Source organism: Numida meleagris, chromosome 2, assembly GCF_002078875.1.
Source record: "Numida meleagris isolate 19003 breed g44 Domestic line chromosome 2, NumMel1.0, whole genome shotgun sequence".
NCBI classification, from domain to species: domain Eukaryota; kingdom Metazoa; phylum Chordata; class Aves; order Galliformes; family Numididae; genus Numida; species Numida meleagris.
This window is the reverse complement of record NC_034410.1, coordinates 19600841-19623255: the sequence shown is the minus strand read 5'-3', so window position 1 is coordinate 19623255 and position 22415 is coordinate 19600841. Positions and strand designations below refer to the sequence as shown.

General features: G+C 42.9%; 1 protein-coding gene across 4 annotated transcripts in view; it reads right to left on the bottom strand.

Moving 5' to 3' along the window:
• The window catches only part of RSU1 (Ras suppressor protein 1), a 98629-nt gene extending 79552 nt beyond the window's left edge, over positions 1 to 19077 (bottom strand). For 2 of the 4 annotated variants that reach the window (XM_021387054.1, XM_021387058.1), the window contains exons 1-3: positions 18908 to 19065; positions 18636 to 18747; positions 11616 to 11666 (exon numbers count right to left, since the gene is read on the bottom strand). In XM_021387054.1, coding sequence (XP_021242729.1) covers positions 11616 to 11666; positions 18636 to 18744 — 160 coding nt within the window. In that variant the 5' untranslated portion in view covers positions 18745 to 18747; positions 18908 to 19065. The other 2 variants (XM_021387055.1, XM_021387057.1) reach the window with 2 other exon arrangements.

The following is a 22415-nucleotide window of genomic DNA, read 5'->3' as shown; positions in this document are numbered from 1 at the left end:
AGTCACAAAACCCAAGAAATTCAGAGATCAAGCACAGTTCTTCAGTTGTACTGCGGATACAATTAATAACAATTTTGACCTTTTTGACAGCATAAAAGATTTCACTCTCCTAGAGAAATCAGTTCAATCTAACATCACAAGTTATGCTAAATGTAATACAGAGCTAGGTTGCGGGAACACTGAAACAACCACTTCACATTCAGCAGACGAGCCTTATCAAACCTATCTTCACATCGGTGACCTGTAAGTCAGTTCTGCATTTCAACTATTCAGGCTGAAAACCATCACAAAATGATCAAAGAATTAAAATGATCTCAAAGTCAACTCAAAACATACTTTGCATCCAGGACAGTACTATAATTACAAACAAAGGGACAAGTACCCTCCCAGTGGCCTGAGAGTTACGGATCTACCTCGAACTAATGACGCTGATTTAGTGAATTTGTCTCTTCAAATACCTGTTCAAAACAGTTTACCCTTTAAGAATAAATTGACCTTGCCTCTCACTTGTGACTTAAGCTACGAGATTGCGTAGAGGAGGAATCATTTTAAGAAAGAAGGTGAACAGCTTCCAGTAAAAGGAAGCCTTCATTTAACCAATAAAAGCACCACATGAAACTATCTGTGAACAAACAACACCTAGACACCAAGATAGGAAGAAAATGGCTTCCCAAGATTTGTTTGCAAATATTGCACTTGCACTGAAGGAACCAGTTTAAGTGGGTTACTACACAGCTGAAGAGTCTCAAATTCCATCCACTCATCCCACTTGCAAACGCAGGGGAAAACTTAACAAGCAGTAGCTAGTTTATCAGAGATTTTTAATTTGGTTTTCTTTTGTCAGGGTATGGGTGTGAGTAAGTGTCCCTTGTGAACAATAGCAGCTGTACCCTTGCACAGTGGCTGCTGGGTATCTGATATATCTGTATAATTCCCACATACGGTTGTTAATCATTCTTAGGATACTACTATTATTATACCCCCTCTTATTGTTTCCTTCAAGCCATACTAAAAACAGCATGGGTAAGCACGTTATGGAAAAGATGGTAATTTTAGCAAAGGATTTGGATGAGATATTTTGTGTCAGCCTTTTAAATCAAAACAAAGCCCTCACCCACATCTGAATGTATTTTTTCATTTGTCAGAAGGGGTAGAGGTATTTTCTGAGACAGAAAACAGAAAGGTTGCTAGAGATTTGTGGCTGGGGAAAAAGGACCTTTCTCCTGACACGCCTTATTTTTTGATTCAACAATTTAGATTCATTTGTATATGGAGGAATGCTCTATGGATTCTAAGAGAAGCAGAGGACTGAAATTAACTCCAATATTGCTCTTGAACTAAACCACACAGATTCAGTATCTTTATGTCTAGAGATGTGCAACGGTCAAGAAAAGTCGATGAGGCATAGTGTTCTTTCATCTCAGCTTTGCATGACTAAATATCCTTACTATCAACACACCGCTAAGTTGCAGAATTCTTCACAGATTTATAGCAGACTGCCAAATACCAAGGAATTCATGTTCTGGCAATAACGAATTCCACTCGAGTCACCTTCTCATGATGAGCTGTGAGAATGAACTGTCAGCATCCTGGTTCCACTCACCCACATATTTACAGTAAGATCCGCAGTCTTAACAACTCTTCTAAGACCATCTGCTGCCCAATGCCATTAACAACTAAACTCCTCCCCAGCAAATGCTAGTAAAAGTTGGCAGCTCAATGCCTTTGCATTCTCCCGTGAAGCTTCAGTCACATCACGAAGTCCCATTCATATTAAGTTTCACGTTGCAAGACCAGACAAAGCTTCCTTCCCCTTGTTCAACACGGGGAATTGCATACAGAGATTCACTGTGACAGCTATAGACTTCACCTTGATTTCAAGAGCTTGGCTGAGAAGGAACGAGTCTACAGGCTGCACATGAAGCAGCAAGAGATCTTTCTTCATGCTCCTGCAAATAAGAATTGGCAACTTGTTATACTTCAAAGGGTTTAAGAACAAACAGGCTCTTTTTCACCCTGACATTAGTGACAATTCTTTAGGAATGAAAATAGCTCTTAAGGGCAGCCTTTCACTCAAAGCAGTTTTATTCCTGCGTAAGAGCAGCTGTTCAATAGTTCTGCTATGATTTCCAAAACGTACACGTGGAAGATTAAATAAACTCCACCATTCAGAACCTCTACAGCTCCACATCTAAGTGTCCTGGACCCAAACCTCAGTTCGCTCTCCACACAGTGAACCAGGAGCCATCACTAGACTACTTACTTGAAGTCTGATGTTGCCCTCTGCTGGAGAATAAATACTGGGTTGGATAGATCGTTTAGCAGAGCCAGCTACTGTGCAAGGAACATTTGTATCAGTTAAAGCACCCTGGAGTTAAATATATCTCAGATGCAACCCTTTCCAGTAAAGCAGGGAGTCAACTGGTTCTCTTCTGTCACTGACCTGGGTTTCCATACAATTCCTCTGTGGTGGCAGAGCCCTTCACAGCTGAAAATGAGCAGGCTTTCTGGTAAATCTCAATTTCTGCAAATGATCTCCAGAATCATTCTACAAAGCACTGGAAAACAGTTAAAAAAGAAACCTCACAATTTTAGATGTACGCAAACTCAGACGTTTGCAAGATTAAGTCTCCCTTTGCTTTTCATCTATGAGATGAAGCGTAGCCTGTTTTTTTTTTGCATTTAGTAGGTACTGACATTAATTCACACATGAGAACCGTATTAGAAGACTCAGATCAAAATTTCTATTTTATTTGCACCTTGTAAAGGAAAACAGCTCGTACTGTTGATAAACCACCAATTGGTGGAGGGAATGAGTTAGTGAAAATAAAAGCCTTCACGAGTGGAACACATGATATGTAAACTGAGAGAAACTTTTCAATTCATTTATATCTCAACACTGAATGTTCAAAATAAACATTTTCCCACTGCTGCTTGGAAAAACAGTATCTATAACACCTGCCTATTCATAAAACTGTGAAGCAAGATATCTCTTCAATAAATGTTTTTCAAAGGTTACAGAAACCTCCCGTTTAATCCAATGTTTTTTGAATCAGACATCAACTGAAATAAGGACTTTAATTACTTAAGATTATTTTCTTGATGCTATCATCCTTAGAAACTTCAAGCTGTGGAATCCCTTTTTTCCAGACTGTTTCTCCAGTTAATGAACTAATTAGGCAGCACCTAGGAACATGACATTAAGTAGAACCTTTAAAGGTTCTAAGGGAATATTTATCCAGAAGAGCTATTAAAATATAAATCTCTTTTCTGACAAGTAGTATGGAGTCTATGCCAGTTTCTCATTAAACCATTCCATTTATAAGCAGGTCAAGAGTAACAGAGAGTAAAGAGAACTCAATGCAGAACTTTGGGAGCGCCATAGCCTGGGGTAGATCTCAAGTAGCATTTTCTTGCCAAAAGCAATAATCTGCTTAAACCTACAAGGAAACCTGCAGGCCACAATGTGGCAAACCCAGTTCTGCAGACTGTTGCTAATCCAGTCAGCTCAACAGGAACTTTGCATGAGTAAGGATCCCTTAGAGTAAAGGTCACAGCCACATGAAATGTTACTCACATTTCACGGGGGAGGAAGAATTTAGAATACGAAATATATAATGCATTCTGTGCAGCCAGTGCAACTGTACTCCTGGAGTTGGAGCCGGGTTTAGATTAATTTAACAAGAGTTCTGTTATACTGAGAGAAGCAATCAGCTTCACCAAAATGAAAGGGGAATTAGCAGAGGGAGAACACAACAGTTTTCGTTTTAAATATTCATAGGCATGCTGATATCATACTTGGCAGTTAACTGGAGAGAATCCTCATCCCAAGTGAAGCACTCAGTATTTAATTTACACATCATGTAGTTCAAGTTTTCCATTTTGCCCTTCCTCCATACTCCTCCAAAGACGGATACTAATCTTCCGCACACTGAAAACACTGAAAATCAACTGGTCTCCTTAATCTTCAGTTTTTCCAGAAACCAGCACTTTTTTTTTTGCAATTAACTACAGAAGAACTGCAGTTATGAAAATGCACTTATGAATATGTGCTACTGATGTGCTAGTGAGCTAACAAAGCAATTTATCAATAAATGGTTTTAATTTAGAAGCCAGAGACTAAGGAGAAGTGCTATGAGCATAACAACGGCTGAAAAGATGCTGGGAAATAAGCCACATTTAGCAAAACCACTACGTTCTTGTCAGAGAATAATGCTTAAGATGCTCTTAAAAGTTTTGAGAAAAATACTCAAAGCCAAGGAGGGAGGTTAGGAAGGGATTGCTAAATTGAAAACAAGTCATCTAACAGTAAAGAACTAAAGCCACAAAAAGCTGATTTTTGCTAGCTGATTTTATAGCACTAAGGGATACTGTAAGTTGAGCGTGCACTGGTATGAAAATGTGGATTTAACTATGCTCCTTTATTTCTACACATTACCTTGAAGAAAGCAAGATTAGTAAAGCTTTTTAAATTAGTTTGATATGCAAGTACTCTAAAGGACCACGGCATTCCAGCCTTAAGCAGCTGCTTTATGAGGAGTACACAGTTCAGACAAAATGCTTTGCTGCATGCAAAAAACTGAATACAGGCTGCACCACCTTGTTACAGGTCAGATCATCCTTATGTGCCAATAGCAAGGAATGGCTAAGAAAGAACTGTAAGACAAGTATATAAAACTACATCCAGTTTCCCCTCAATCTAAATTACCCCTCTGCACCTCCCTCCTTCAGTGTTACCAACAAAATATTCCGTTCAACTTGTTAGATAGTAAATTCTTCAGGGTGGTACAAAATTAAGCTCTTCACTGAAATCAGTTCACCTGTGCCAAATTTACCAGCTTTGAAGATGCCCATTTCAAAATATTCTAATTTAACAAAAAGATCTCTAACAATTTTACATTACAACTTACACAAATACATGGAGAAATACCAATGGCAAAAGCCATTACAGATATTTTAAGCCAGTAGGGGAAAAGATAAGGCAAAGATTTTGTACTGAAACATCCAAAAACATTGAGACTTATGAAAAAGGAGCCAATGTATTTGCAGGTGCCTTTTAAAGAGAGGAACATGCAAGACCTTCAGAAGAGTTATGCTAGAAGTAAACAATATTTGCCCAGGGCTGCATTTAGTACATACACTAACTCAGGATGCAAAGCCATTCCCATACATCACAAAACTTCACTATTTATGCTTAAATCGGGGACATTTCATGAGGCATTCTTACAGAACACTACAGAATAATAATCCTTCATATATCCTTCTGCTTCATTCCCCAAAGCTTCTTAAAAACCCAAGCTTCTATTATTTAAAGCTGATTACTCTGCCATCGGTACTTTCTCCTAACTAAGGCTTTTTTCAGGGAGAAAAGCAAAAAGCTAACAAGGTATTTAATCTAAACATTTGAGCAGAACTCAGATGTCACCAACGCAGTTCAGCATATGCACAGGGATCCCCTTTGCCTTCCTTCTCATTTCCTCCTGTGCACTGCAGTCACAAAGATATTTTCCTTCATAGATCTCTGTTCCAGAAATAGGAAGTATATTCAAACTGCATCTACAACAGGAACGAAAGGCACATTAACTTCAAGCACATTCCTAAACATGGCTGAGAGACCACTGTGTCAGGCAGAAACCGCCTTGCTTTCACTACACTATTAACACACTTACATTTGGGGTGCATCATGTTAGTGCAACAGTGAGGCACACGTCTCAAAAGGGAGCAGAAGAGGCAGCAACAAGTACACAGGCATTTGGGAGTGCCCACAGCACATGTTAGTAGTCTGGAGAACAAAACAGCTGGAGTACTTCAGTGCTGAGAGATGTGCACTTGGTACCTGTCCCTAGAGCACCTCCAGCACACCTGGGCACACAGCACAGCCAGAAAGGTGACTTCTACAAGAACGGCCTAATGGAAGAGTGACAGTAAGGGAATTCAGTAGCAGCTTAAGTCAGATCAAGGACACGGTCAAGAGGGTTAATAGCAAAGAAGGGACAAGCTTTCTGCTGATCAAATACAGAGCAAGACAATTTAGAGAGGGTAGAGCAAAGCAGCAGTAAGCAGTATGAGCAGCAAGAAAACCCCACAAGTTCTGCTGGAAGGGAAAATGCATAAGGATGGTAACAGGTAACTATTAGGTTGTCTAAGGAACATGATTAATGAGAAAAAGCAGTTCTGGCAGGATCAGAAGGTTGATTCAGGAACAAAATTCAAGTACGGAAATGGAAACCAGAAGCCAAAAAGTTAATGGACTGTCTCACAAAAAGGAAATGACTAAGAGTTAAGCGTTACACTTGAGTACCAAGGAAGAAGCAGCGGTTAGGAAAGACCAAAGAATGGAAGCAGACAGCAGCTCAGTGGAAAGGGACAGGAGGACAGCAAATGTGACATCAGCTAATACATGCATGGGAGGTTTCTGAAGCAAAATAGCTGTTCCCAATCTTTCATAATTTGGTGACTTGAAGATACTGGGCAAAGGATCAGAGAGTAAAAGGAGGAAGCTCTGAATAGTTGACAACTTCTGAGGACATTTAAATGCAGCAGAAGCATATAGTAAAGCTGGGAAGCACAGGATCATCTGAGGTTAAGGAGACTGAGGAGGAGAGCACACCTGAGCTACTGCTCACTGCTACTTGTGAGTCAGACTGAACTGACAGCAGAGCAGAAGCTTTTTTGAGGAAAACAAAAAGCTAAAGGTACTTAAACAGTGACCTCTAACGGACAAACCATACATTACTGGTATTTCCACTGAGCAGAAATACTCAGGCTCCAAGTACATATCCAGGTAACAATAAAAATGCTAGAACCTTTGAATGGATTCTCCAAATGATCACAATATCAATTAATCTGTTATGTAGGTAGGTCTAATAATTGTTAGTTACTACCATAAAAAAAACTTACAGTGTATTCCTAAAATAATTGAAACTAAACCTCGTCATTTTGGCCTACAGCCTAATAGCTGTACATGTACTGATGTTCAGGACTCCCCTATTGTCACTGCTAAAATAACTTTTAACATCCCACCCTGCCTTCCAGGCATGTTTTTCTGTGCTCTGCTGGTTTGGACTTCGGTTAACCTGAGCTTCTGAAGCACTTCAAGCACACTTCCCTCACTTCATGATGCAGTACAGGGATTCTAACTGTTTACCTTAATCAGCATTCCTATTAGGGATAATAAATGCAACTATACCAGGATGTGAAATCTTGTATACACTAAGTAACCAAACAGTTCTTCAAGTTGGGCTAGCTGTCTGAAGTCTGGAAGTTTCAGTACCATTTCATACTTAATGCCTAAATAGTTCACAGATAGTGCTCTGCAAGAACAAACTCAGGTGATGCCTAAGCCAGAGTACTTACACTGTCTGACATGTTCCCTTTAAAAAAGGAATCTCTTTTATTGCTTTATTTCTCGTTTACAATCCCACCTGTACAAAGAGAACAACCAGTAAAGTCTAACCCATCCTGCTGACTTCAGCTCCCTTCTGCACAAGCACCTGTCTTTCCCCCAAGGCACCATTCTGTGTTCCACTACATCCAGTCTTTAAAAAAATTAAACCCTAAAACCAAAGTTACACAAACTTTATTTCCAGATTCCGTGACAACTTAGTCACATTTACCCAAATTAATCCATCACACTGAGGGGCTGCCATTCAGCCCCCGATTCCCACAGATGTGAGGAATACTTTCAGGACCTTTATTCCATTTTATTTTACTGTTAGCTATGCAGACTAATAGCATATGAACATGACTGCCTTTAATTTTGCTTCTCAGCTTTGCCATCTATACAGTGGATAGATGGCTTGGCTTTAGAAATCACTAGATGATGGAACAAAAAACTCTACTATAGCATATGGGTACACTGGCCCATATGTCTAAGTTAAAAAAGAAAAAAAGTACTCGCTTTCTCCCTCTGCTTTCAACTGGTTCATCGCAGGAGACCTCAAAATGGAATCATCCCAGGTTTGTCACTTACACAGCAACTGATCCAACATGACTGCAGAAACACTATTTGGCTTCCCTGCAGTTTTGCTTCTGATTTTGAAACTGTTCTGCCAAAAAAAGGTTCTCATGAAGCAGCAGAAGCATGAATTTGACTCGTTCACAGCTCACCTGGAACAGAGGCAGCCAGTTCAAGGCTCCTCTATTAGCACAGCTCCAAACAGCTGGCAAAAATCCAAGGCTTTTAATCTCCAGAAAAATCCATGACGATTTGAGTACTTCTAATAAAAAGTGATTTACAGACAGGTAAACGCAAAAGCACCAGCACTATGAATGGCACACCAAAAATATTACTGAAAAAAACATGTACGATGGATTTAATAGCATCATTCTCATACTTGTTAATGAAACTTTACTTACTTTTAATAGTTTGCTGGCAAAAATATGAAGTGTGGTTACATAAAATACACATATTCAATTTTTACATATATTTATTCTTCCAGATAGACATATTTACTCTAAACAGCAGAAAAAAACAGCAAGCAGAACACTCATTTAAATGGCAGAAAACTAGCAGAAGATGCTAATATGACCTTAGTGCAGTATGTCAAGTGTCAGTGCCACCTGCTTCCTAGTCATTTTAAGAGCAATCTGCTAAGACAATTAATTATGCAGCTTAAAAGATTAGGTCAACAGTGTCAAATATGAGAATATGAACTTCAAATTTAGCCTTTTTAAAATGTGTGCTGCCTATTTAGGTGTCTGTATCACTCTGTGAAAGAATAGGAAGTTTCAGACACGGTAAGTTCTCAGGAGAAGTGGTTTTACTGTCCCCTGAAATAAACCCAAACGTAGATAGGTGGACAGTATCTCCAGGCTGAGAGAACAGATATTTTCTTGCAGCCTGCCAGTCTAAGGCCTTTAGAACAAAGGAGAAATTCAAAAATTTGAGATTTAATATAACGCAGTTGTAGAATATGGCAGCCCTTAAACCAGTATTTTGAAAACCAAAACTACTTCCAAAAAAGTGGAATAGTTTGGATTTTCCTTGAATGAGGAAAGCCTGAAAGCATTCTTCTTGGACACCTCTTACTAACATATCTTCTTCCTCCCTCAATCAGGTCTTCAGCCAAGATTTTTAACTAGGATATAGGTTAGTTACATAGCTTGCAATTTTGGCACTTAAGCAGAGGGATGTCACCCTCTCCTGGCTCAATTCTCAGACATGGAAGTTTACCCTGATTGAAGTCTCACTGCAGGAGTTTCAGCCCGCCTTCTCTTCCTCAGAATTACAGTTAACTGCTATAAGCCCAACCAGCTGTGCATTCAGTTGAACTCACTCTTCAACTACATTCAAGATTTGTAAGGTGTCATATGGAAGAGACAGTGAAGTCCACAGAAGTTTATTAGCATTCAGAAGTTTTAGAATTAAACAAAAAGGAGAAAGAATAGTGAAGCTTACCATGAGTAACATTTACAACTCATTTCATCCCTGTGCTAGGCAGCGCTCATTCAGATGACATCAGAGCAGACAGCAGATGAGAATGAATTTCTGCCCAGCAGCACTAGGTGCAATTCATTTAGCCCAACTTAGATGAGTCATCTGACCTTCTCACACAGGTTTTAGACAGAGGTGAGCAGAATGATCAGCTGTCTCAAGGTGCCCACAACTCTCCAAAAGCTGCAGAAAAGCTCAAGTGGCTGAGCTAACCACAGTTACCTGCCTAACTTTACGCACCTTGAGTTCAGAGACACGCACCTCTCTGCAGTGACCTGAGGGAACACAAAAGCCCCCAGACTGGGTGGCTCAGTTCTCAGCTCCATCAGAGGCTGATAGCAGATGACTCACAGCCAAAGTTTATCATAATGCTTTCCCAAAACATTTTCTCAGCTTCCAGCTACTTGCAACTTTCTGACATTGTAAACCAGAAGATCTGTGTGTTTAATAACACTGCTTACCATTTTCCTTTCTTGACATCACCCATGAATTTCTTCATCACTCATTATTTGCAAGTTACGTAGCTGGAAATTGCTGGTCAAATACGTAAATAAATCAAAGTCTAGAGGACAATATGCAGCTAGGAGAACAGGGCCTAGAATACTTACTTCACATTTCTCACTGGCGCTCAGATACTGTCCATACTCTTACCTACTTCACACTACTATGTCAAATCATTTAAGCTATACATTAATACCCAATAAACGACATCTAGAGAATCAATGTTCATGTGGTGGAATCTAACAGTGTTTTCACTTTCTTCGTGCTTAATCCTCTGCTAATGTTCAAATCTTTAAAAAGATTTTCATATTAATACATATGTTTTAAATAACACATATGTAATGTGGTGGAAAGCGCAGCAATGACAGCAGAGCAGTAAGGTCCCAGGTTGCAGCAAGAGAGGACTTGCTCAAATGCAACAGCTGTAGGCACAGAAACAAAGGAAATAAGCTGCTTACCTTTAGAAGGCCTCAGATATGCAGGGATCTCCAGTAAGATACCCTTGCCTCCATGGCCAACCATTAAATGAGGTCTAGGAAGGGGTGGATCCTAGCTCCATCCCTTCCTGCCACTCAGGTGCACCGCATGCACCTGAGCTCCCTGAGTTGGCCCTGCCTTCCCACCAGGTGCTCAATCACTGGTTCAAGCCATGACTTAGTTATTTCCACTACACACATACTACCTTAGAGCTCATGCAGCAAATTGTTGAGAATTTGATAGTTCTGGTTTGGTTGGTTGCGATCTTTTTTCCCCCCACCCTATTCTCAATCTGTAAAGCTTTTTCTGGGGATAGTCTGGTATGAGCTACAGCAGCTACCCAGTCTTCTCCCCATTACAAGCCCACCTGGGTAGTTCCACTCCCCTCCCCATTTCCACAATCTTTAAAAAAAAAAAAGAGTTTCAGAAGGAGAAGAGTGGATGAGACAGAAATCCACTGACACACACTGAGAACAGACCAGGACAAACAGAACATCAACAAAACCAGGACTTTTCTTCTCAAGACACACCATAACAGCGACTAGATGAAACTCACTGCTTGCCTTCCAAAAGCCAAGCAGCAGCAATGTTTGGAAAATACACAGATAAGCCCGAAGCTTTCTCTTACAGAGAAATAATTCATTTTGCCTTTCAAGAGTCAGTTTGTTTTCATGATATGATCTCCACCAATGCCTCAACCGAGGCTAGTGGAAGTAGTTTCCAGAGGGTAATAACTGAAGATGTGTTGCAGTACAATCAAGAGACAGTTTACACTCAAAAGATTTTTTGTTGTTGTTGTCAATAGGACTGCTTGACTTTCATGCCCAAAGCACACACTGACTTGGCTATAGATGTAATGCAGCTGAGTTGTAGTTTTCACTGGCTCCAGTCAAAAGAATTATCCATCTCCTAAAAAACAAACTGTATTTTTTTTCCCTACAGCACAAAAAAGTTCGAAAGGTAGAGAACGGATTTTTGACTAACTGACAACAAGACAGATTTTCTAATATGTGGAAAATTTGAAGTCAGAAAGGAATGTTGGACATGACTGCTAATTTATACTCTCAATTTTTCATTTAAGTGTTTCACCAAGACCACCCTCCTAGCAGCGACACTCACTCTATAAAAACCAAATTAGTAGCAGCAGCTTTTAAATATTGCTCTGCAGCTGCAGTGAAGTAGGAAGCAGGAGAATACTTACTTGTAAGCTTGTTGTGACTCAAAACCAGCTGTGTGATGTGAGACAAGGTAACTGTAAATGAAGAGAGGAAAAAAATTAGTTTATGAACTGACATGGCAACTGAAAGCTTGCATCTACTTCAGCTAAAAAAAAAAAAAAACGAGTTACTCTCCCTAGTTAAGAAACTCCAGATTCACATGCACTAATACAAAAATGAAGACAGGCTCAAGGCTTAGGGATGCACTGAGTCACCCCTCCATTCCTTTACTTCTACCTCTGTTTCTGTATCAAGCACTGTCTACACAGGCAGTACCCTGCCTCTCTGAAGAAGCCTGACTCTACACACACTCCTATGGGATGCCTTTTTAATTTCTATCTTTTGAATCCTTTCCAAGAAAGAAGCGATACACTAACATTCACCCAAACAGCAAAATGACACAAATCACATTTCCCCATCTTCCCTATTCATTATCTTCAAATCCCAAGCAGCAACAGCTGTATTTACAGCCTTTTACCCGTGAAGCAGTTATACATACTTTACTGAACTAGAAAAACTCAGATTTTTTCCTCCTCTACACCTTCTTCACTGGCAATGCTGTCCCTCCAGAATAGCCCTAGAAACTACAGTCTGGAACTCCTCCCTCCTGAAGGACAGCCATAGGGCTGCATCTCACACTGCTTTCCACAAGCAACGAGCCCAGTGACAGCCCAAAGGGATAGAGCTGCCTTTCAGAACCATGGAATCCTGGGGAGCATGTGTGACAACTTTGCAAACATTCAGCAGACCCTTAAGCACTCACAACACAGGCAGAGGTGATCTGACAGCAGAATAAAAGTGGTCACCCAAAGGCAGAAACAGAACAGAACAGAAAGTTCAGGGAAAAAAATGAAAATGGATTGCCACAGTTCCCTGCACAACCGCAGGCGGGGGAGGAAGGAAAGGCAGGGAGCAGAAAGGAAGAAACAGTGCACCCACCTCAAACTTCTCTTTAAGAGCAAGCACTCGAGTACTGCTGCAATGGCTCCCTAGGAGGAGGGCAGAAGGCAGCCCAGCCCATAGGCAGCCTGCGAGAACAGTGTGTAAGAACCAGCGCTATAGGGCACATGGGTACAGTAGCCTCACAGATCAGAACCAAACGTGGGGAATCAGTGTCCCCAGGTTTAAGGCCAGTGCAGGCACAGGCTGCTCAGAGCTGTGCATACCCCATGCCTGGAGGTGTTCAACGCCAGGCTGGATGGGGCCCTGGGCAGCCTGATCTGATCCTTGATGTAGGAGCTGGCGACCTAGCCACTAACTAAGCCCACAGAGGGGGCTGAAACTAGATGATCTTTGAGGTCCTTTCCAACCTCAGCCATTCTGTGATTCTATGGTCTGTATCCTCCAGACCTAACTTTACTGTATGCATAAATAGAACACAAGCTATCCAGACACAAAGTTACAGTGCAGGGGAAATTGACTCATTTCCATGCAGCACTAAGTCTCAACAGCAGCTTCCCACACTATTTCTCTCCCCTGAACTGCTGCTTGTCCCAGCAGATTTCTTTCCCTGCTAGAAGCCCATTATTAGCTCTATATCCTCCAGATGCAAACTTGATGTTCCAAGTTCCCACAATCAAGTCCCTTATGAACAGCAGTGTATTCCATACATCACTCTCTGAACTCCGCATTTACTACCAGGAAAAGAAAAAAAACTATCTTGTTCTGCACTTAAGGAACCAACTCACAGCAGAGCTTTGAGGCTTTAGCTGCATCCACCAGCATCGTGAAGAGACCAGCTTGGTTCCATTGTATTTAATGGGCGAAAGACTTTCAGCTAGGCAGAGCAACTTCCTGTGGCCTAGCTCCACAATGAGAATAATACGTATTTTCTTCATTACAGCTTAAATGGTTTGCGTGTCTATACACAGAAAGCTCCCTTTCACCCCGTATTAGCTAACATAGGAAGGGTTCAGTTAGTCAAGTGATAATGCCCCCAAGCTGCAAATATTCCCAAACCAGGTGTTAGGAAAAAAAATATCAAAATAAAGAACAGAAAACAAAGCCTGGAGCTGTCACCTCACTTCTGTGGCCTTGACCGCATCATTCATTTTGCAAAAAGCTTTGCCAGCTTTAGAACAGAACATGAAACTCAGGTAATCTGCTCAATGAAGTCACTTTGTGAAGTCCATAATGAAACTCATTATGTTAAAATCACCAGTCTCCATGACGTGTCTTTTAATAGCAGTGTAGACCAACCCCAAGTCCTCAAGGAAAGGCTCAAATTTAGGCACCAATACCACACACTTCTTTGAGCTCTTCTCTATGAGCCATCACTTCTATGAGGAAAAAGCACCCTCTGTGAATGATTGATCATTCATTAACATTACGGCCAGATATGGCCAAACTGACAAACTAAAACTCTAAGTAGAGCATACTTCAAGCACACAGATCAGAGCAACTCAAACAGGTTGAAAGAAGCAGCTGGAATTTTCTGTCTGTGTGCACAAGATGTAATTCAATACTTAAAATACAAATAATTACTTAGTCCAGTTTTTAATTTGTGCAAGAAACCAACTGAAGAGGAAAGGTCACTGCCCACAGGCCACTAAAGCAGAAAGTCCCTGAACTCCACTTGGTGCTGGACAGCAGCATGCAAGCAAGTCTCTGCTCAAAGCTGCTGAACACCGAACTAAGAAGCAAAGCACTAAGAAAGAGCTTTTTGAATAGAGTACTGCAACAGACCCTGCACTAACACACGCTAATGCATTTGATGTTCCTTGCCTGTGACGAGTACATAATTTCTACCCATTGAAAGTGAACATGCTTATACAGGGTCCATTAAGTTCTCAGTGTGCAGATCCAGATCTGAGCATTATACTCCTGAATTGATGTAGCTTTAAAAGTTCTGTGCATATTCCAATTTTAAAGCTAAGTCTACTGACTAACCCCTCAAGTCGCACGTACTGCTGGCCTTCAATAACACAAGCTTGCAGGCATCACTCGCTGCTCCCGCTACCATTCATCACATCTCTGTCTTCCTCAACCAGGTCAGTTTTCAGAAGCGTTTTCCTAACATGTCTCCACAGAATAGAGCGAAGTCTCAACATCAAGGATTCCAAGGCTGAAATCCACTGATCAAAGACTTCTCAATCTGGACCTTACTGCCCAAATTCAGCCAAACCAGGTCACCTTGCCTGAAAAGCCCCAGCATCCCAGTCCTTCCTGGGGCTTGACACAGAATCACATTGCATCTTTGACTGTAAACATGCCCACATCCCATGAAGGGGGAAAAAAAAAATAAAGCTTTAGGGACATGTGCACTGGCCTACTTGCAGCAGCACTGCAGCCCTGTCCAGACAGCGAGAAGGTCCAGAGCTATTACCAGCTCAGAGATCAAACTGCAAGCATTTGAAGGCAGGAGATGAGGTATAAAGCAGTGCTTGGCCACCCTGTGAAAGAGGTGAATTTGCTCCCTTACATTAAGGTGACCTTTGTGAAACGAGAAGTCCCTGGAAGCATCAAGCCTTCTGGTATCACACACCTCCTTCAGTGAAAAGGACTGTGCTGTAGGAACAGCTGGTTGTGGTCTTCCTCATCTTACAAATATACATTGAAAGTCCATTTGGCACAACTAAACTACCAACTCTATCAGCAGACATCTGTCTTCAGCAACTCATTAATAGCCCTGAGTAACACCAGAAGGCTGAAGGAAGGGTGGCTGGAGCCATCTCCCTTTTTTTCCTGAGATGCAAAGGGCACAGGGAGTCCCTCAGGGCAATTACTGTAACCTCTGTACAATAGCAGCACAGACACAAAGAAAGGAGGTTGTAAGGACTGCAGAATTCAGAGCCCCTGCTGGCATAACAGTGATTCATACACAGGTGATAAGTTACTTGGATTTCAAGAATGCACCCCATGTGCACACAGAAGTTAGAGGGTCAGGATACCAGTGGCTGCCAGAGCAATTTACTCACGTGGTAACTACAAATTTTCATTACGGTCCCAACCCCACTATTGCCTCAAAACGGAGCTGGTGAGGGAAAAGAATTTAAGCTGTTCTCTTTTCACCCTAGTATCAAGTGCTGCTTCCATGGACTGCCAGTTAGCTCTACACAACGTATTCAAATAGCAAGTCTTGGCTTACTTTTCTCTAAAAAAGAAAAAGCCAAAAACCAAAACACCGTAACAGGAAGACTCCAGAGTTCTTGCTGGACTGAGATAGGACACTGCTTCTCCTGCTGCAGGAAGTTCCCATAGAACGAGCCCTGCAGCAGCATACAACACAGCCTGCCAGCAGCCTACCACTCCATTCTCCGCCCCGCGGTTATTTTAGGAGTGAACAATTATGTTGGTGCTAACTGATAATAAGAATTCTAAGCATATTAATTCCTACCACATAAGCATGTGCTTTATATAAAATGAATAGCTCACAGATGGAATGATAACAAGAACAAATTAACACTTGGAGTAAATAGCATTTCAGCCAATATTCCTTTCCCCAGTGAAGAGACTACGGAGCAGCAGATGTCCCAAGTTATTTGGGCAAAATAATTCATAGCTTCCCCACACCTATCGCTTAAAGTTAAGTAAATCACAGTTTAGGGACCACTCCTTGCTCCAAGAACAACTCCGTAATTCAAGATGACTGCTTAGATTCCCATCAAAAAGTGCCCAAGCCAGGCAAAAGACATCACACCCTGCTTGCTTAATGAGGTAATAAACTTTACAGGACATCACCTGATTCTCTTTACCTCCACCTGTCAATATCTACATGTTTTGTAAACAAGTGTAATCTATTTATTCCAGAATAATGAATTAAAAATAAACAACAAACCAAAACCAAACAACCAAAACCCAAACATTTCCACAAGAGAAGAAACTCATTAAAACTATTCATATATGGGAGCACAAATAGCATACAAGCGTTTTAAGCACAGGTACAACATTTGTTTCATTGCATATCAGAATAATAAGAAAATATTTTAAAGTTTAACATTGTTTCACCCGATCTTTGTGTTAGTGTGATGCACCGAAGTACAAAACATTGAGACCAAGGGACACTTCTAATGCAAACCATTTCATCTGAGATTTGAAGGGACCTTAAAGCCCCCCTAGTTCCAACCCCGTGCTGTGGGCAGGGCTGCCCCCCACCAGCTCAGGCTGCCCAGGGCCCACCCAATCCGGCCTCGAGCGCCTCCAGGGATGCAGGACCTGCAGCTCTGGGCAGCAGTGCCAGTGCCTCACTGCCCTCCGAGTAAAGAATTCCCTGCTAACATCTTACCTACATCTCTTCTATTCTAGTTTAAAGCCATCACTCCTTGTCCTATCACTGCACTCCCTGCTAAAGAGTCCCTTTCCAGCTTCCCTCTGAGCAATGTAGGTACTGGAAGGCCACAGTGAGGTGTCCCCAGAGCCTTCTATTCTCCAGGCTGAACAAGCCCAGCTCCCCCAGCCTGTCTTCATGGGAGGTGCTCCAGCCCTCCGAGTGATCGCATGGCCTCCTCTGACAAACCAGCTGACAGCTCAGCCTTCCCCTTACTGAAGGTGAAAGCAGGAAGAGATGGAGAGGTTGACAAGTTTCTAGGTTTAAGCTACTTTAGAACAATTTTAGACATTGAGTGCTAATCTCCATTCAAATACAAAAAGCATTTATGCTCCATTTTGAGGAAACATCAAGATTTGACACAGAAAGTGTTTTGTTTGTTCTATCTGTCCTACAGACTTCTTTGGGAGGGCAGAAGTCAAGGCAAAAGAAAAAAGCGTCCGTCCTGGATGGCAGCAAGAGAAACCAGGAAAGAGTATTCCATGTATTTATCTTCTTCTCCTCCCTACCTGTTACAATTCTTTTTTCTTCTTTTCTTATTCTCTTTATTCTTATTTTCTTATGATTTTGTTTTTATAGACACAAAAGTAGGGCTGTAGTTGAAGGAACAGGATTTGCACACACAGCAGAGTTACCTGGCACACTGCTTTCAAGACAGTGCAAACGCACCTACGTTATGTGAATTAAGTTACAAAAGTTTAAACGCAAGCCACCTGCAGTGGGTACTCACACATGTGGCTGGACAAGGCTTGGTAGGCTTCCTGAAAAACAACCACAACTGCAGAAGGCAGCTTACCATTCGAGTTACTGGCCACTCTAAGGAGGGAGCAGTTATTATATTTCAGGAGACAAAATGCTTATCAGAAGCTATCAAACATAACTTCAGAGTATCCTTCAACCCAGCGAGCCTTTCTATCTTCCGTAAGGATGATACCAACTTGGAGAAGGCCTCAAATCACTATTGTAAAGCACATGCTGCAGCGTAGGTCTGTGCATCTGCACACGCTTATTTGATGCAATGTAACTGGGGCACTACAAGTCCACGCCCACTAAACCATGTCCCTAAACGACCCATCTACCCTTTCCTTGAAAACACCTAGAGATGGTGAAACTTCTCCCAGAGCTGCTGCAGCCAAGTCCTCAGCACTCCTGCGCGATTAAGGGTAGGACGTGAACTTCCAGTGGATGCGCTTCAGCGTTATCTTTCCTCCCAGCTGAAAGAGCAAAGTTGACCGCGTGCCTTAGTGCTGATTATTGGACTCGGTACCTCCTGAACTTAGCAACAGCTCCTGGCCCGCATCTTAAAGCGTCAGAAGCTATCAAAGGGTGCAGACCTAAAGAGGGTTCTGTGGTCAACGCGAGCCAGCCACTAGTTGGTCTGAAACAAGCACTCATCCAGCAGAGCGCAGGGAAGCTCCGTCCTGCACAGGGATCACACCACGGGCTCCACGGCGCGACGCACAGCTCGGGAGCAGGAAGAGAACCGGGGACGGCACGCACCGGGTGCGCTCAGTGCCGCGCGGCTCCTCGGCTCCCACCCACGCGCTGCGAGCACCCCGCGCCCCCGCCTGCAGCGCGGCCCAGCACAGAGCCCGCCCCGCACGGGGCGGCGGGTTCCCCGCACCGCGGCCGCTCCCGCCCGGAGGACGCCCGCCCGCCCGTCTGCCCGCAGCCCCGGCCCGGCCCGGCCCAAATAAGGCAGTGCCGGCGCTGCCTCCCCCGGCGCCCCGCTACGCACACAGGCCGGGCACGTCCAGCATGTTGGAGATGCCGCGGTCGCACATGTCCACTTCGGGCTGATTCTTCTCCCGGCTCTCCTCCACGATCTTCTTCAGCGACTTGGACATGGCCTGAGCGAGATATGTACACACAGACAGACACACACCGTCAGAAGGGCGGACCCCGTTCGGCACAGAGACACCGCCCGCGGGCCCCCTCCCTCCCCGCGGACTGCCCCGACCCCCCACCGCGGCACCCCACCACACCCCAATCCAACCCGCCCCGACTCACGGCACGGCGCACCGGCGCTAGGTTGAGGCGGTGGCGGTTGGGCGGGGCCCCGCTGCTGCACGGGCCCTCCCCTGAGCCGGGCCCTCCCGCGCGCAGACGCGCTGCCGCCCTCCCCGGGTAAGCGCAGACCTCCCCCCGCTTCCGGAGAGCCGTCCGCTCGCTGAGGGCGGTTCCAATCGCGGTCCGCAAAGGTGCCGAGCCAATCACTGCGCTTTCTCAGTGACAACTCGCTGACCATTGGCTGGGAGTGCTGGAGGACGTGGTTCGCCGGCCAATAAGCGCGAGCAGTATCTTAGAGCGGGGACTTCAGGCCCCAGCCGCTGGAGTCTCGGTAGCGCTGCTCCAGCTGTGACGCATGCGTAGCGGTGCTTTCTGGTCGTAGCACCGCGCACTTCAGGGGGTGGCAGGGCCGGGAAGGTGCTGCTTGCTGTTATTCCATACATAGAGAAGCTCAAAGCAATTAACGACTTCATCTATAAAATGACCCGAAGCCTGGACGCACAGTGAGAACCAGAGCCTTGAGTTTTGCATTTCCACAGAAACCAAGGATAAATGGGAACGTGTCTTAACCAAAAAAATCACAGCATCGTTAAGGTTGGACTAGGTGATCTCAGAGGTCTTTTCCAACCACCAACACATCCCCGCCGTGTACACCGACCGTGTCCCTCAGTGCCTCATCTGCTTGTTTCTTGAACACCCCCAGGGACGGTGACTCCTGCACCTCCCTGGGCAGCCGGTGCCAGCACCTCACCTCTCTTTCGGATAACTTTTTCCTCATGTCCAACCTGAAATGTTGGTTTAGGATTGCTATGGGTATAATTTTAGCTTTTCCTTTTTAAGGAATGCAATGTTTTAATTACAAGATGCAGTACCACGTTTATCTCAAGATGGCTCTCGCTTCCTGCAGTCCTTCCTTGAAGTTACGGGCTGCCTTCAGGGCCACCTGGCAGGATGCAGCAGTCCCAAGGATATAAGCAAACAGGGCACAGTTCCTCATTGTCTGCGGGAGCACAAACCTGTGCCACACCCTTGTCTGAGCAAATTCCCTATTGCCAGCAGGCAACGAGCTTGGTGTTCACTATTCTCTTATATAGGACATTCACAGCCTTAGCCAGACTGACTGTCCATAGACACATGCCTTAGGACAGCTGGTTAACGTAGGTGAGCCCAGTTGCAAGGAGAGGCAGCTCACTCCCTGCACTCCTTTTCTAGCACCCAGTACTGAGCTTTGCCTTCTGCTTGTTCCACTGTCCCTCCCAGCTGCTGGTCACTGCTGGCTCCGGTGATGGGGAGCAGCAAAGGGAGGGGAGGATCCAACACTGCCTTTCCTGTGGCTGTCCAGGATAGTTCAAACCAAGGAAATCCTAGAATCATTGCATGTCTTGGGTTGGAAAAGACGTGTAAGTCCATCCAGCTCCGTGCTGTGGGCAGGGCTGCCTCCCACCAGATGAGGCTGCCCAGGGCCCAGGCAACCCATCCCTGTGTGCCTCCAGGGATGGGGCACCCACAGCTCTGGGCAGCAGTGCCAGTGCCTCACCATCCTGAGTAAAGAATTTCCACCTAACATCTAACCTAAATCTGCCCTCTTTTAGTTTAAAGCCATTCCCTTTCAACCTATTATGCATTATTATTCTGTTGTTATCTTTTCTCCCCCAAACTAGTAAATTTTAATTTTGGGGTTAGTATATTACAACAGCAACATGCCCCTGCAAAAATAGTTGTATATTTCTAGGCATTGCTGCTAAAAATTTATCCGCCAAAATTGTACTAATGAAGTGTGATAGCTGGCACACAGTGTTTTGTTTGCTGATCTTTGCCTTGTTAAAGCAAACTGCGTGACTTTGTCCTTTATTTTTGTTATCAGCTATTATCATTTTAAGCATTTACTTATTAGCAACCCTGTGTTGTTGCTATTGTTCTTATTATGAATGGCAGTCAGAGCTACAAATTTTTATCACATTTTGTTTTAACCAGGACTGCCAAATAATTATGTGGTTTTAGTCTGGCAGCTGATAGAAAAATAATTACACTAAACATCTTAATTCTGGTGCCTGGGACACTTATCTCAAGTTACTGCAGGAAACTGAGACATCTCCTTTGCTTTATGAACCAGCTGAAAACTGTTTTGCAGTCGAAATACTTTGAATATTTAACTGAAATTGGTGACTGTTATAAATAGACCAGCACCGTGTTTCTTACCATTGCAGCTGTATATCTTCTCTCTCCTTTAGTTCAAGGCCATAGTTATATGGCCCAAATGATCTCATTCTGTTACTACTTCTCATTGTTTATAAAGAATAGCCCCACCACATGGGAAGGGCGATTGAGAAATACTGTTATGAACGTTTTAGTGCTTATTCTTCAAACCTTAGTCTTTGAAGTGCTTACCATTCATACATAACTGCCTCCTAAAATAAACTTTTTATATAAGAATAAGCAGATATAATAACATTTAGAAAATGTATACATAATAAAAATTCTGACTCTAGAAAGTGTAAGTGTGGACACTGATTATCTGTACTGTGTCATTTATAGTGGAGAGGTTCGTAGCCGTGTAGGTATTACATGACAGACATGCAGTATTCACAACTACGGCATGATCTCTAAACTAGTCAGCAACATGCAAACACATAAAAGCAAAGATATTCTTGGCAGTATCGTGAAACAAAGCCATAAATCATATTAAACACAGATTTTGTCTTTTGAACTGTACATTGCAAATAACAGATTTTTTTAGAAGCTTTTTTTTAATACGTTTAGATGTTCCAGTTTACTTTTCTCATGCACTCATTTTAAAGTGTTTTAAATTACTCCTTACCTTCCAAGACAGAAACATGGCTCGACAACAGCTCTCTCCTTTAAGGACCTTCGCTTTAATAGCTCTGCAGTGGTATTTTTCTCGTGGTTGCTCACAGAAGATGTTAAGAGGACAACAGTGAGTTACTTTGTTCCTGTTTTTTTTTTTTTTTTTTTTTTTTAAAGAACGGGTTTGATAATTTACTCTAATTTTAGACTTTGACTATTTTTGGCAAGAGTCAGTTGGGCCAGATCAATTGAACCTTGTACCAGCAGCTTCATTCAGCAGTCTTCGTGGGCATTAATTCTCTGCTGGACTTCCATTTTCTGTACAGAAGCTCATGCGTATGTAAATACAATTGTGCACAAGTACAGCTGTAACGTTTAAAGATGTACCAAGCATTAGTTATTGTTAGATCTTTAAAATATATTAATCTTACAGATTTCTCTTCCTCTCATTTGTAGTGTTCTTCACACTTTCTTTTTTTTTTCTGCAGAAATTTAGTGATTCCATAAATTTTGTTTGGCTTTATTCACCAAAATTCATACCAAGATCAGTATTTATCTGTATCAAAAAACTATCTGAAAGCATTTCAGCTGCTTTGCAAGTGAAACATGATTTTTCTTGTAGTGAAATCTGTCTTTCTGAAGTACAGATTTCAACACACTGCTCAGTTTAACTGCAACCCTCCCTATGGAGCCGAGGGCCAAA